This window comes from Oryzias latipes, chromosome 23 (genome assembly GCF_002234675.1).
Source record: "Oryzias latipes chromosome 23, ASM223467v1".
In the NCBI taxonomy this organism is placed as follows: Eukaryota; Metazoa; Chordata; class Actinopteri; order Beloniformes; family Adrianichthyidae; genus Oryzias; species Oryzias latipes.
This window is the reverse complement of record NC_019881.2, coordinates 4,385,787-4,401,289: the sequence shown is the minus strand read 5'-3', so window position 1 is coordinate 4,401,289 and position 15,503 is coordinate 4,385,787. Positions and strand designations below refer to the sequence as shown.

General features: G+C 39.9%; 1 protein-coding gene across 3 annotated transcripts; it reads right to left on the bottom strand.

Moving 5' to 3' along the window:
• Positions 1-5,297: 5,297 nt before the first annotated feature.
• On the bottom strand, positions 5,298-10,403 carry mrps33 (mitochondrial ribosomal protein S33). Of its 3 annotated transcripts, none has more exons than XM_023952528.1 (3): positions 10,249-10,403; positions 7,367-7,583; positions 5,298-5,550 (listed from the first exon to the last, which is right to left on the bottom strand). In XM_023952528.1, the coding sequence occupies exons 2-3, from the start codon at positions 7,579-7,581 to the stop codon at positions 5,445-5,447; spliced, it is 321 nt and encodes a 106-aa protein (XP_023808296.1). In that variant the 5' UTR covers positions 7,582-7,583; positions 10,249-10,403; the 3' UTR covers positions 5,298-5,444. The 3 variants fall into 3 exon arrangements, with proteins under 3 accessions (XP_023808296.1, XP_023808295.1, XP_023808297.1); XM_023952527.1 differs by having other exon boundaries at positions 10,254-10,389; XM_023952529.1 differs by lacking the exon at positions 10,249-10,403 and adding an exon at positions 9,962-10,193.
• Positions 10,404-15,503: the final 5,100 nt, after the last annotated feature.

Sequence of the window (15,503 nt, the reverse complement as noted above, 5' to 3'; positions counted from 1 at the left end):
AGGTGACTGACTAAAACCCCTCTTCTCATGGGGGCATTTTTCACCAAGAACACAGAAGCAACTCATTTGGGATTGAAAGTAAAACATTTCATAAATGGCGTGAAAACGCCAAAAGCAGAGATTGATTAGAAAATCAATACAGGATTTCCTTATAAAAAAAACTATTGTTTTCATCCGACGTTTTCATGATGTTGTGACTTCCTCTCTGTTTGCATTTAAACTTATATCATTTTTAAAACAACACCTATAGTTTTCCTTGAAGAAATAATGAAACAATTAGGTTGATAGATTTTTTTTTTAAATCTCTGAGTCAACTTGGCTGGTAGATAAAAACTGAGATTTTGGTCTCTGGGGTTGAAACTTCAAACTTTGAACATCTAACCACAAACAGCAAAAGGCCTTTAAAGGCTGTTGCTCCCAAAAATGTTTTCTGAGTCGGTTCTAGAATTTCCCTTTATGAGATGCTCAAGGTTGCAGTAACTCACAAAACACCTGCTGTAGTGTTCTGCAAACATTTTAACAGCTTGTATTTAGTTGAACTAGGTGTTGGAGTCAATGTCCAAAGGAGATGTTAAAGTAAAATAGCTTTTGTTAAATATATATCATCATTTGTGATTTTTTTTAAGTGAAAGCAGGGTGGAAAAATAGCGTGAAATCGAAATATAAATGAAAAATTCTGAAATTGAACTTCTTGGCCATATCACCCCGCCCTACAATCAGGTAAGTTCAATATTTTCCCTGAAAACACTCAGCAGTGTTGATGTAAACAGAGATTCCAGTCACTTCAAACAGTTCACTGAACGTCTCACTCCGATTGTCTTTTGATCAAAGTGTTCCCAGTGGTCTTTTAATCATGACAATGCTGTTTGTTTTAGCTAAAGTGAAAGAAAAGTGTCATTTTCAAGGACATCGTTTCTGCAGGGCAGCAGAAGTTCAGTAGAAATTCACCTCTGAGTTGTGGGCGGGACTTTCGGCGTGGTGCAACCCTGGCCCGCCCAGCGTATTTTCTGCGTCACAAATACGATTTTTTTTCAAACTGCTTTTTTTCATCTGACCCCGGGTCGCAACGATTTGAATAATAATAAAAAAATACTCAGAAAGACATTTTTAATTTACCTATTTTTAATATATATTATCATAGAAAAATGACAGTTTGTGTTTTTAAAGGATCTTCTCTTATATGAAGTCAGATAGCTAGATTGCATAAAAATAGTTATCAGTTGGCAAATCTAACTTATTTTCTTGTAAACAAGTGAGCAAACGAATGTTTGCTGTTTTTGGTTAATGTGAGGTATTGTATAAAAGTGTGGTCTGACACAGTTTCACTCTGAAACCATACATTCTGCACTGACTAGGAGTGACAGCAGGAAATGCACGTGTTCATTTTATCATCGTGAGTTCACGAAGAAGCTGTCAGCGAGAACAAGGCAGGCGGCGTCCCGAGGAGAAAACATAAAGTCAGTTCCACCGGACAGCAGGATTTCACCTGGCAGAAGGAAGGATTCAAGTGAAAGTCAGCATCTGCTTTTCATTTATCACAAATCCGCTATTTTTAGTTTGGGTTAAAGTTAACCCAATTTCAAGAAATGCAGTAAAATCAGGAGAACAGCAGGACAAATTAGAATATTCAAAGTCCATTTCCTTCAACTGAAACATAATGTTTGTTAGCAATCTGAAGAATTAAAAAGCAAACTACAGTCTTTATTTTATTATGCATACAGAAATGGTATATCAATACTATACAAAGAATAAATAAACAAAGCCAGGGGGTATTACAAATATTCAAACACACACACAGTAAAGCGAACATGTATTCAGGGTTTTCAAAGCATTTTTGTTGCTAGAATCAATTCTTTCTGTCATGTAACAAACATCATTTTAAAAATGCTTAAATTTTTTTTTATTGTATTTGCATTTGTGGAGGTGAAATGTTGCCATTAGGATGAATGAGTTTATTTAAAAAAAAAATCGTCTTCTATTGGCTGCTTCCTAAAAAAGAAACAAAGCAATTTCCCATTTTAAGATTTTACTTATAACAACAAAACAACCAGAATAGTGGATTACGGATGAATTCATTGTATTTTATTTTTAAAATAGGAGTTGTGCGTTCACCATTTTGTGGAGCTTTCCAAATCTACATTTCCAAAATTCCAGTGCCCTGGAAATTTTTCAGGAGCCCCTACAGAAACCTAGACTAGAATATAGACCACAATGCATTGCATTTGAACAAAATGAGAAATGTATTCAAAACAATTTTTTAATCTATTATTAATATTGGATGCATATTGCTGATATTTATTAGGTTTTATACTTCGGGAAACTGCTGATGTGATGTTTGGTGTATAAAATGATTTGATTTGAAATGGTTGGTTTCAAGCAATCAAGGCAAGAATGATACACAAAACAATACAATCAGCATTAATACAAAGACTTATCAAACTTAGGGTAATTAGATATTGCTTTTAAAGTCCAGGGCACTGGATAGTCCCGCACTGTAAAGTGTTTTAGTAGTTGGGGAGTAAGGAGAGAATTTGGACACAACCAGACTTTGCACAACAGGGGTGTGGTCTTGCGATTGACAGTTGATGGTTCGGCTCTAGAACAGCCTGGCTGGGCGTTTTCCACAAACCCGAGGTGTTCATGGTACCTCTTTTCTAAAAGGGAGCTGTTTGTTTGTAGGTGTCAGAACAGGATTTCCATGCCTCATGTTGACAACTGCATGGCTGAACTGAACAGGTCACATGACCACCCCGTTCATTCACTCTAATCATCTGAAAAAGTAGTTTTTTTGCCATTTCAGGCTTCAAGCATGTTCTACTTAGACCCTCTTGGTGTGTTTTGTGGCAGTAATAAAACGAATGGCAGCTTCTGAGTTTGATGAGAAAAAAAAAACATGTTTGAAGGTGAGCGGGTCAGAGTTCATAGTGGGACAGTATGAATGCTCTCTATTGGGATTAATTTGTGGAAAGTGTTTGCATTCACAGGCATCCAAACTATGGTTTAAAACCATAACATATCCCTTTTTGAGGTGTGGAAATGCTTTTATTACTTATTTTTGTAGCTTTTTATTCCCTTTACTGTATATTTTATACAGTAATTAATTGTATTTATATTTTCCATTTAGTTTCAGTTCAGTAAATTGTATATTTTATTTGGAACTAATATCTTTTTTCTGTGCAAGCTTTTTCTTAATTATGTGTTGGGTGTAAAGTGCTTTATACTTGTAGAAGGATGAAATAACTGAGGTCTTCATCTCACTAGAGGCTTGACCTAAAGACCTAAAGAACAAGCAAAGATCTCACAGCTAAACCTTTCCTCTGATGCCTGACTTTTGTTTCCGATCCAAACGGGTTCACTTCCTGCTCCAGATGAGGAAAAACGCAGGATTAGCTGCCCACGTGTCACCACTTCTAAATAAGAGACAATGCCATTTTAAGCCTGCGTCGTTTTCAAAAACAGTTTCTGCAGAGCAGCAGGAGCTCGGTAGAAATTTGCCTCCGAGTTGTGGGCGAGACCAGAGGCAGGGAGTAAGCCCGCCCCCATTTCCTGTCATCTCTTTGTCAAAGAGCTACAAGCTTTTTCCAACTTTATTTTTTCGTCTGCTCCCGATTCATGAGTTGAATAGAAAAATATTTCGAAATGCAGTTTTAAGATAAAGTTTCTTTATATTTGTCCTCATCATCATAAAAATGACATAGAAACATGCTAATATCGCCAAAACATCATTTTTATCCAAGTGCTTCTTTAAGACCAGTACTGTGTATTAATTGCAAGGATGTTTTTTGTGCTGTATTAAATATGTTTAGTTATCATATTTAAACTAGCTTAATTTCTATCCTTTTCTGGCACAGGATTGAGCTAACTGTGTTCTGAAGATAAGAATGTTTAGGGCTTATTAAAATACTACATTTAAATAAATGTTTATTTTGCAAAAATTGTTCAAATGCAATGCATTGTGGTCTATATTCAATAATATTTCGAGCATCTAACGACGCACACTGGTTGTTTGCAGAGACTTCTGGGAAATTCGTAGGTCACTCGATTTTGGAATTGTAGATAAATAGAAAGCACAAAAAAAAATGGCAAACGCACTATATATTGAGTAATGAAGGAATTTGGATATAGCCCCATACTGTAGGGAATAACCAACAATATTTCAAATCTAAATGTTCCAACAGGATCACTAAATGAATTCTGGACACATTTATGTGAAAACGTAGCGCCTTCCATCCAAGGTTGGCCACGCCCATCACTGCTTAAATGCTGGTCCAGCATGGATGTAGAATAGAGGGTTATGACTAGGGGTCCCACCATTTTTGTTTTGAAACTGAATTGAAAGTTACACCATTAAAACAAATCATGGGGAAACTGAATCATTGAATCTCGACTGCATGCCAGTATGTCCATCCATCCTTCCATCTTCCTCTGCTTATCTGGGACCGGGAGCAGCAGTCTAAGCGAAGATGCCCAGACTTCCATTGCCCCGGACATTTCCCCAGCTCCTCTGGGGGGGACCCTGAGGCGTTCCCAGGCCAGCCGAGAGACGTTGTCTCTCCAGCGTGTCCCAGAGTCTTCCCCGGGGCCTCCGTCCAGTGGGAAATGCCCGGAACACCTCCCCAGGGAGGCGTCCAGGAGGCATCCGGACGAGATGCCACCTCAACTGGCCCTACCTACTGGGATGTGGAGAAGCTTCTCCTCCACATCCCAGTAGGTTTACATTTGTATTATTTATTGTTTTATTACACTACAATAGGCTTTATCAAAAACCAACTGTTATTCGCTTGTTAGCTAATTAAAAGTGTTTTTTTTTTTTTTTTTACTCTGAGCTTTTGTTGGTGTTTTGTAAAATGCAAATCACATTGTACCAAAACAAAACGTGACCCAAAAATGGATGTTTGAACCAAACCGTTTGGAAAGTGAATTGTTGCAAACGACTGTCTGTCACTCAGTTGGTTAGGGGGTTGTATTTCCAGGACTGGAAATGCGTCCTCCGTAGTTCTAAAAAGTGTGTCGCAAAACATCAGCAGATAGAAAAAGGAAACGTTTGGAACGGTCAGGCTAACTGCTGGAACCGTGAACATGATCTGTGATGGAGCAGCAGGGTTCAGGTCCCGATGGCTTCAGGCCTTCATGCCTGAACGTCTGTTTTCATCTTCTGAACTGCAGTAAAGCTTCTTCGAGTTCCTTTCAGGAGAGTCAAGCAGGAAGTGAACTTCTTTTTGCAGCCTCTTTCTCCCTGACTGCATGAAGGTAAAGCACTGGCGATGGTTTGTCTGACTCACATGAGTTCAACACAATTGTCTGTGGAAAAGTGATTTTTATTTTAACTCACTGAACAAAAACAGAAAATAAAGTTCTTATTAATCCTCCTGTGGAGCCAGCATAGGCCCCGCCCCCATTGCTCCACAGAGGAAAGTCCTTGTTCACGGTGGCGGAGCAGCAGGTCATTTCTTCTTGGCCGCACGCTTTCCCTCCCCCTTTTTGGGCGTCCCCTTCCCTCTCAGCTTCCTCAGGCGCCGCATCTCCTCCTTGAAGTCTTCGTGCTCGTCTCTGCAAAGGAACAAAAGTTGGGTTTCTGCATCGTCACCAACCCCGTCTCTCTTCTGGTGGATTATTCTCCACAGTTAATGTTGGAGATGAAACCAACAGAAGAGCGAGCAGATGTTCCATTGAGTATGTGTCTCAGGCCAAAAGAGTTTTGCGTGTCAGCTAGTAAAAACCAAATACTAAGAGTTTCTGGAAGAAAAACAAATCTAAAATTTGGTGGAAGTCGGGGTTGAGCTGATTCCTAAAATATCTGGAGAAGTCTCTGTTCTTGAGTCTGACATTGAAATCTGAGATCAGAAGTGTCACACTTTCTACACTTCTCAAACAGACATGAACCTTTTCACACTTCCCTCTCTTGTTTAAACTCTCAAACCTTTATAGATGACAGAATGAAAACAAAGATCTGATCGCGACATTTAGCTTCTCCAACCACTCCTCTAAACATTTGATTCTTTCTGAACTGGTGGCGAGTTCCTTCTCTCTGTTCGTTAGGAGACACGGCACAGAGGAGATTGATTGACAAGGTCTACAAGCCAATCAAGGCTCAGAACACAATGTGCTGTTTAAAAAATAAAAAGGATTAAAACTACCACTAAATAGAAATCCCAGGAAAAGCAAGACCATGGAATATAAACCGTGATATAGTGAGTGAACTGTATTACCGTATATGTTTCAATTGTGGCCCGTCTCTTGTCGCCAGTTTCCAATACCCGCCGGATCTAACAGGTGCTAGTTACTGTCAGACGCCTCCAATAGTGGTCGTCTCTTTTAAGATCCGCCCATCTTCCCTGGGTCGTGCAGACGCCGAGTGTTGTGAGCCAATTTAGCGATGGCCACGAAATACTTAATCTATTTTGTGTTTACATTTTGTGCGGTAGCAAACGCCAAAAAACATTCTAGTGAGGAATCTGCATGATGATTTGGGAGGGAACCCTAAAGGTGTCTGAGAATGGCGAAAGCGGATATTGAGAAGATGGCCACGGAGAAAGGAGCAACAAGCAAACCATTTCCTGGTGGAGCTGCAAAGAAACCGAGCGACGAATTAGAAGAACTGATGTGAACGTGGATAATTGAGCAAAGACGATAAGGTGGGCGTGTCTGCAGGAAAAGGATCCTCATGAAAGCAAAGAGGAGTTTTGATATGGAGGTTGATTCTTCAAAGAGAAAAGAAACGTTGGCTAATCATAACAATACAATGCTCCCATCATTTCAGTCAATCCTGAAATGTTCATCTGTTGTCCACATTTCTTGACGGAGTTTCACTGCAAAACGAACCCGTTACCCATCACCATTCCGTCTGTGATGGAATAAACGGCGGTTTCCAACGTACGCCTGTCTCTGATAAACGCCAGGCCGGCTGCTAAAGGCAGATGTACGGTATGCAGCTGCATGTGAGCGGGAATTACGTGGTCTGTACCGGAAATGACCCCTTTTTGGTCGTTCTCTCTTCCCTGTACCTGCAGTGAGGAAGTGGTATCTTGGCATTGCAAACCACTGCAACGGTCTCTTTAAAGAATAATTCTTTGGAGAAATGCTCTGTAGATGATCTCAGAACATCAAAAATGACCATGAACTTTTAAAACCTTCAACAAAAAAAGGGAGCAATGGTTTTTGGGTCACTACTAACCTGCGTTCTCAAACTGATGACATCACAACAACTAATGTTGGGCGGGGTCAGAGTGGATTCTGACTGGACTTTTCCCATAAATTCAATCATAAGGTGCAGTTTCATTTCCAGGAGGGAGTTTTAAGATCCACTAGCCTGAATGGGTGCACTGCTGTGTGTGTGTGGGGTGGGGGGTGGGGGGCGTGTCCATACCTAAACAGGCCCATGTAGCGGAGCTTCTGCGTCATGGCGTAGTAGATCTTGTGCTGTGGATACCAGTCGTATACTTCCTTCCTCTTAGCCAATGGAGGCTCCTGGAACATCTGGACCACCTTCAGCGACCTGGAGTCTGTGGGGTGGGCAACTTCCCCAAAGATTCGGGAGCTCAGTCTAGCCATCCGCAGTGCGTAATTGGACAAAGCAGCCATGACTGTGGAGATTGGGGGGGGGGGGGGAGAATTAGAATGATCCCAGTTCAATAACAACCCCCCACCTGCACCCAGACCCACTCTGAAAGGCCTACTCCACAAAAATATCTTGTCGGGGGGGGGGGGACTGACCAGGACTAGAACCTGCTAACGTTCTGGACAACATCAGGATCACACGCACAACTTTGACCATAGACCTGCTGGTCCGCCACCAACAAGCCCACTTTGATGACAGCTGCCTGACCCCCTCCCTCCTGACTGATTCCCTCAATGTCCTCACTGGTTCATGGTTGGATTCCCTGTGACTGACATTCCCAGGCTCCGGATCAAAGGTTTAGGATATAGTTAAAGACCCAATCCAATAAAAATTATGCTTGTGGTTAGGCCTGCACAATATATCGCAAATTTATCGTTACCGCAAGATCAAGCTGTGCAATATGCATATCGCAAAAGAGGGCGCAATAAATGGTTACCTTAAATGTGATAAAAGCCCAGTAAGAAGCCCAGAGGAAAGTTTAGACTAGTCTGTTTAGTTTATCCAACACCTATTGAATTCTATGACTTCATGTACTTAATGATTTCATAACTACTACTACTATTGTAGTAATATTGGGCTATATAAATAAAACTGAATTGGAAATTGAAAAAACCTCAGAAGTTAAATTAAAACAGAATGATTACAGTAAAATAAAAGGTCCAAAAAATTACTTTCTAATCTTTTCAATGTAATTCTGACTTTTCCAATAAAAAGAAAAAAATCCTTTGACAGTTTTTGGAATTTCCTTTCTGCCTAGAATAGGGTCAGTTTTGACCGAGTCCAGATTTCCCCCTTAACCTTCCTCCTTAACCTCTAAATCAGGGGCAAACTTCAGTGAACTAGTATGCAAACAGGACAAACATCACTTTGGGGGGTTTTTCAGTCAAAAATTTGGTTCCTGCTCCACTGAATGTTTAGCTGATGGGTGGCATCCCCCGGAGGATATATTTCCTTTAGTACCAAAACACAAAAAGTGAATAGAAATTGTCCTAATCCTGTGTGTAGAAAATACCCAATCAAATACACAAATACACATCTTTTCTCCTCCTTTTTCATAAATATTTAGAAATAGCCTTTGTTAGTCAGAATCTAATATTTTTAACTGTTGGATGTGTTTAAGGCTGAATATCATCAATAACTTCCAGGATCGATTTGAGACGACTCAATTCACAAATGTTCAATTTTCAACATTCAGTTTTGAGTTGACACATTTGGACATATTTGTATAAAAATACATTAATAATCTAAAAGAGTTTTGAAGATCTTCATAATAATCTGATCCAGTTCACATACTGTAAAATGTATTAGTGTAATAATACACCAATGAGATTGTAAACACCATGAAGTATTTCATGATTTCTCAAACGGAAGCTCCAACAAAAAACTTCAGATCATTAACACTGTAAAGGCTCTAAAGCATGGGTCTTAAACTTGCGGCCCGTGGGCCATTTGAGGCCCCCAATAGGATATTTTGCGGCCCCCGCCTTATGATTATGGCCTTCATGATGCAAAACAATATTAAAGAATAACTCAAAGGCTGCACTTGACTTGCCATCATTAATACTATTTTTCTTTAGCCACGGTGTCACATTCTCTTGGATCACCAGCGCCCTCTGCCTTGAGACAGATGTACTGCAGGCCTCACCAGCTGCATTTCAAATACACATTTTTAGCAGATATAAAGACTAAATGAGGCCCGAACTGGCACCAATGTAATCAGACAGCTGACAAAAATAGAAAGATAAAGTGAAAATATAGTAAAAATAAAGCATATTTTATGACGATAGCAAGACCGAAACAGTAAAGTGCATGAGTCAGCTGCAGCTCAGTCAGCGTCTGCAGGTGAGGCACAGGCTGCCGGTGCCTCACCTGCCACCTTTTTTATGCTTGTTTTTAACCAAATAAACGTTGAAAACCCACACAGACATAAGTATTTTTGGAATAAACGTGTCTAAAAAATAAAAATTGAGTTTTATTCATATTTTTTAAAAGTATATTAGTTTTATCTATGTATTTTTAAGCTATACCTCCACTGATTGAACATCACTGCTCTGTCCAGTTCTCATAAACAGGCAATGCTTTCTTCAGAGTGATCATTCTGACCAATTGTATGACTGGGTAACAGCCGTTTGTTTCTCTATCGAATTCTTTAGGATTTTGGCTTCTGGGAACCAGCAAATACTTCCTGTTTGGAACATCGGTGGGTCACTTAGTCCAGTTCCTGTATACAGTCAGTGGTGCAAAGCCAAAGAATAGGTTCCTTTCCAGAAGTTTACATAAATGTTAAAAATGACATTTTGTTTTTGCATGACTTTTTAAAAGTTACGCGCTAACGGAGCTCACCGGTGTAGGTATCCAAGTACAACCCAGCGACTATTGATTTACTAAACGGTCGAGTGGGAGTGACGTCCGGGTAAGAAGACAATAATTTTCCAAGTGTGGGGTTTTTCTAAATGTAGGTAGGGAGAAGCCGTAGGGGAAACGTTCGGATCCGACCAGCAAGAAAGGCTTCACTGCCAGCACCGCACTAACCCGCCCCGTTGAGGACACGAAGATCTCCACGGACGGTTAGAAAGAAGCACCGCGCGAGCGCAATCCCTGCTGCGAACGGAGCATGCTCGGTGCCTCACCTGAACTTCCCGCCGCTGCCACGGACACGCGGGGTTTTCTCTGACAGAGAAACAGAGCCCGGACACCCGGACCCGGCGCTGGGTTATGCTGTCACCTTCACTCACGCGCGTCCGGTCACAAACTCTCATGTGCATGTCCGTCTTCTTCTTCTGGCATATCAACAAAAACCGGGGTGTCCTTACCGCCCCCTGCTGGTTGTCTCCGGAAAGACACTGAGCAAAAAAGCAGCTAAACATCTGGTTTTGTCTGTCGGTGGTTTATGGAGGTAATTCAGTCTCAATAATCAGAAATGCACACAACCGGTTTTACAAATGCACACGCTCCGATTCACAAATGTCATTTTATGCAAACGTGAAAAATAAATTCGGAAATACACACCCTGTGTTTCACAAACACACAGATTGTGTTTCACAAATGCACACTAAATGTTTTACAAATGCACAATAAGTGTTTCTCACAAATGTGCACACTGTTTTTCACAAAAACATTTTAGAAATTCACAATAAATGTATCAGAAATACACAGTAAGTGCTTCACAAACATGATTTTTAGGTACACATGTGATGTGAACTCACAGATCATTCGAACTGCAGACTGTGCATTCAAAATCCCGTTCTCGTTTGTGAATCTCCCCGTGTGTGTGAGAGAATTTTCTACGGTGAATATTGAGACTCATCTGACGGAGCGGGTCAACTAATGTCGCCATTGGCTAGTGAATCTATCAATCAAACTCATCGGGAAAGCAGGCGGGTTCGCTTTTAGCCAATCGTATGGCCCCTTACACTTTCTCTACGCTTTCTGCGGGTGGCAAAAGCCCCGCCCATATTTGATTCTGTACCAGTCGGTCGTTAGCGTGTTAGCCTTAGCATGGCTTGTCGGTTTATTGCCTTCGGTTGTCAAAAGTTACTGGCTTGTGCAACTTTTCAGTGGACCTGGAAGCAAGGCAACAGTGGTTGAATGCAGTTGACATAGAATCCATCGAACTCTGTACTGGTCATGAGATTTAAAATGAATGTTTCACTCGGGATTGTTTGTACGTTATTCTCTTAGCTTTCATGCTAGCGTCATTTCAACACTCAGACACGGTTTTGATCATATGAAGGTGGAGGAGAAAATCTTTAACTTCCACAGAAGGTTTTGTGGAGAAACTGGCATCACTTTGCTCCGTACCACGCAGTGGGACTACATTACCTCAAGTTCATCTCACTGTCAATCACAGATACCCAATATACACTTCCCCTGCTCAGCCCGAAGTCACTTTGCTTGACCTTAATTTTATTTTTTTAATAACTCAAATGTCATTGATTTTATATTGTAACCATATACATATACACCTCTTGGCCAGGTCACCCTTGCAAAAAAGATCCTCATCTCTCTGGGTTTTATAGCTGGTTAAATACTACACAACAAAAGATGGTCATAGAACAACAAAGTGCAAACATTCACCCTTTATTGCAGAGTAAAATTCAGTGAAAACATGGACAGATTAAAATATCAAAATTTAAGCAAATGTGGGATCTCTACTGATTTGAATTTTATTTCAACTGGAACTAATTTTCATAACTTCCTTACATACAATGAAGTCCCTTGAACAATACAGCAGTATTGATTTGAACTCTGTCTTCCTCCCCTCAGTCTCTCTTCTTCTGTATGTAATTATGTCACCTAAATTAAGTTCTAAACACACTGGACAGTAAAGATGTAGGTCCACTCCCAAACGGTCTGAATTAAACAATGGGTTGATGTCGTCTTGCAGTTCCAACATTTGTGGACCCAAAAGGTGACTGTCCCATACCAGGACATTGATCCCAGGATGAGGTTCAGCCATGGATCCACTCTCCTCCCATTCAATCTCTGGAACCAGCATACCCTGACAAAAAAAAAAAAAAAGATACTGTTTATGAACAGCACTGTTTTTTTTGTGTTTTAGATTATGTAGGAACAGTGACCGACTAATAATAACTTATATTGTTGCTTGCAGGCAGACCTCATATCTCCATAACTGTTTATAATTTGCAAATAAGTGAACCTTAACAAAGTAGTGACATTAGTACATCTGATGGCTCATAAGGCCATGCATTGTGATGCATTTTGAACTTGCAGATGTGCTATTCTTCCTACAAACAAACAATTTAGGGAAATTGTTTGCACCACACAACAATAATCCTTTTCATTCATTTTCGATGAAAATTCACTGTAGTCATTATGATTTCATGATACTCTTCTTGATACTTTCCACTTTAGTCAAACTGCACACAAATCAGTTGTCCAGTACAGTGAGATTAAATAAAGCACTTACCCGGGGATCAGAAACAGGGTTCTGGGTCAAGCCCAACTGCCACAGCTGATTTGGTGTCATGCTTTGCTCCGTCCTGATTGGATGGCTGTCCCACGCGTCACTAAAGACATCCAAACTGGCCTGAATGCGTGGTAGAAAAATGTAATGGCAGCAGAATACGTGATGTGACTGATATTGAGCAAGTCTTGGTCCTCAGGAGAGAGCAGGATGTTGTAATATAAACCAGTAACACTCACGAAGACATCACACCAGAGGAGCTCAATCCTGTATTTGGAAAAAAGCAAAAAGAAATATTATATTGTCAGATTTATTTTTAATACATCATTCACTTTTATGTATCAGGGCTCCAGACTAACTTTTTTCACTAGGAGCATAGTGGCCCCTAACTGAAAATTTTAGGGGCACAACCAGAAAATTTAGGGGCGCATACCGTAAATCAACATTCTAACCAAATCTACTAATTTCCACTGTATTACTAATAAATACTTTAATAATAGATGCAGAAATTACAATGTGCTGTTTCTAATTCAGTGTCACATTTTATTCTGCACTTTTGAAGATGAAACAACGAGGTAAACTGACAGCAGCATCGCTGTCACGACAGTACAACTAAGTAAAAATAGTAAAAAAAATACCATACATTTAGAATAAAAAAAGTTTTTAGTAACAAGTGATTACCGTAGTAACCTTTCGTAATTTCACAGTTTCAAACAATACTTAAATGTATGTAAATATTAGAGGATGGAAATTCATGTTGGTGACACCAAATAGGTTCAGCCAAGATGCACAATAAGCGTGTTTGAGATCACCCAGATGGACGCAACACTGCACAGATCACCTGATGTGAGACGTGTATTTTTGTTTTTGCTCCAACATCACCTGTCAATCAAAACAAAAATATCACCAGAAAGGGGTGAGAGCAAGACCCCAACCTGAGCGAACGCAGCTGGAAATTTAGTATTGAACTGACTAAAAGCTGCCCTACAGACTACAAAACAATGCATTATGGGACATGCGTCCTGATGGGTTTTTTGTAGTTCACTGATCAATTAAAATAATTTAAAATACCAACTGATTAAAAAAATGCTACATCCATTACAAAACATTAAAATAATTATAAAAGATGTAATATCACAGATCATACTTAGGGGGAGAGGCATATTAAAACGAAATTGAATGTTAAGGACAACTCCTAATTCCTGGTCTCTTTCAGTCTCGCTGCAGCTTCGATTTCATGCGAGTTTGAGACCCCTGCTGTACACTCTGTCACTGGTACACTAGCTGCAGGTCGGAAGAACGAATCAATAGTTCGCTTGCTCATAGCTCAGACGCACATATCAGGTTGTGATGATTTTTATCTCCGTTTCCTTCCCACGGATGTTTACGCGCGCTCGATTATCTCTAGGCCCCGCCCCTCCACATATTTTAGCCACTTGCAGTGACTTTCCCTATTCTTCTCACACGCATTGGCCGCCTCAGGCATCACTCAATGAAACGCGAGTGTGTGCTCGCGTGTGCGCGCGTGTGCTCCAGTCTCATGAGTATTCGCGCGAGTGTGTGTGTCTGCCTGCGTGCGTGTGCGCTCGCGTCTCATTGATGATTTCATCTCTCTTTTCATCGATCATTGACGTGCTCCTTTCATGTTTAATGTATAAAAAATACGGAGGGTGGAGGAGGCAAATTTACTGGTAGCACATGTGCGACTGGGTGTAAAATTCAGTCGCACACTCTCAAATTTTGGACGCAAAATGCGACCAAATGGACGCAGTCTGGAGCCCTGTGTATATATTAAAGCTTTTTAAAACTAGGTTCAACTCATCGTTGATTGTGTGTACACTTTTCCCACAATGAAGCCGTTTGTGTCAGTTGTACGTACTGTGAGCATTAACTCGGCTATGCCCACATTTTCTCCTCCGTGATCTCCTCTCACCCTGACAATAACATGAAAATCATGTCTCAAACACATAATTACAAATGCATCGCCAATACAGTACACATCAGTTTAAAATGTAATGTTCTTATGTATGTTGCCAATAAGTAGAATTTCTAGGTTAAAAAAATGGCAGGAGTGGGTTACATGTATCACTGGGGAAAAAAATGAGGTGAGAGAGACTGTTAAGGGGGGTAAAATGTTATTCATGAGGGGAAAGTTTTAGAGTTGCCTTTGTTTATGGAGAGGAGTCTAAAAAAAGTAATTTTATTTTTGTACAAATAACCAAGTACTTATACTGCCCGATATGTGAATAAAATATTTCTTTATGAATGACATGAATACCTCAGAGGAAAGCCATAAACGTTCACAGCGTCACTGAAGAAGGCCAAGTGGGTGTCTGCACAGTTGTTGTCTGCTATCTTCAGGTACAGGATACATGGAATACAAGTACAAATACTTTCAACTGTCAGATATTTACGGCGGCAAAAATGCTAAATTCCCAATTGACAGGTAAAACAGTAATACAATAGGATGATAAAATATGAAATAGAATAGAATAGAAGGGTATTTAATAATCCCTGAGGAAATTTTTTTTAAAATGGCCATCTTAAAAAAACATAAACACACATGCATTACAAATAGAAATATCACAAAATAAAAAGATTGATAAAAAAAGGTAAATAATTGGAAAATCAATGGGTAAAATTAAAAGAAATTACTTGTAAGATGCCCTGCCAGAGAGTTGTATTGCCTGATGTCACGAGGAACAAAAGATTGTCACGCTGTCACGCTTCAGTAATTCCTAGAGAATAAATAAAAACACAACAAACATGGATTAGATCATTTAGCTGTCTGATCTTAAATTACATAATTTTCAAATATATGAAAGGGGAATTTTTTAAAACACTCTTGCTATGATTACTTGAGCTTGTAGTAGAGAACACCTTTAAAAAAAAATCAGAGACAAGACACTGATCACAGGAAGCCTGTGTGTAATACTTACAGTAACTTCTACTCAAATC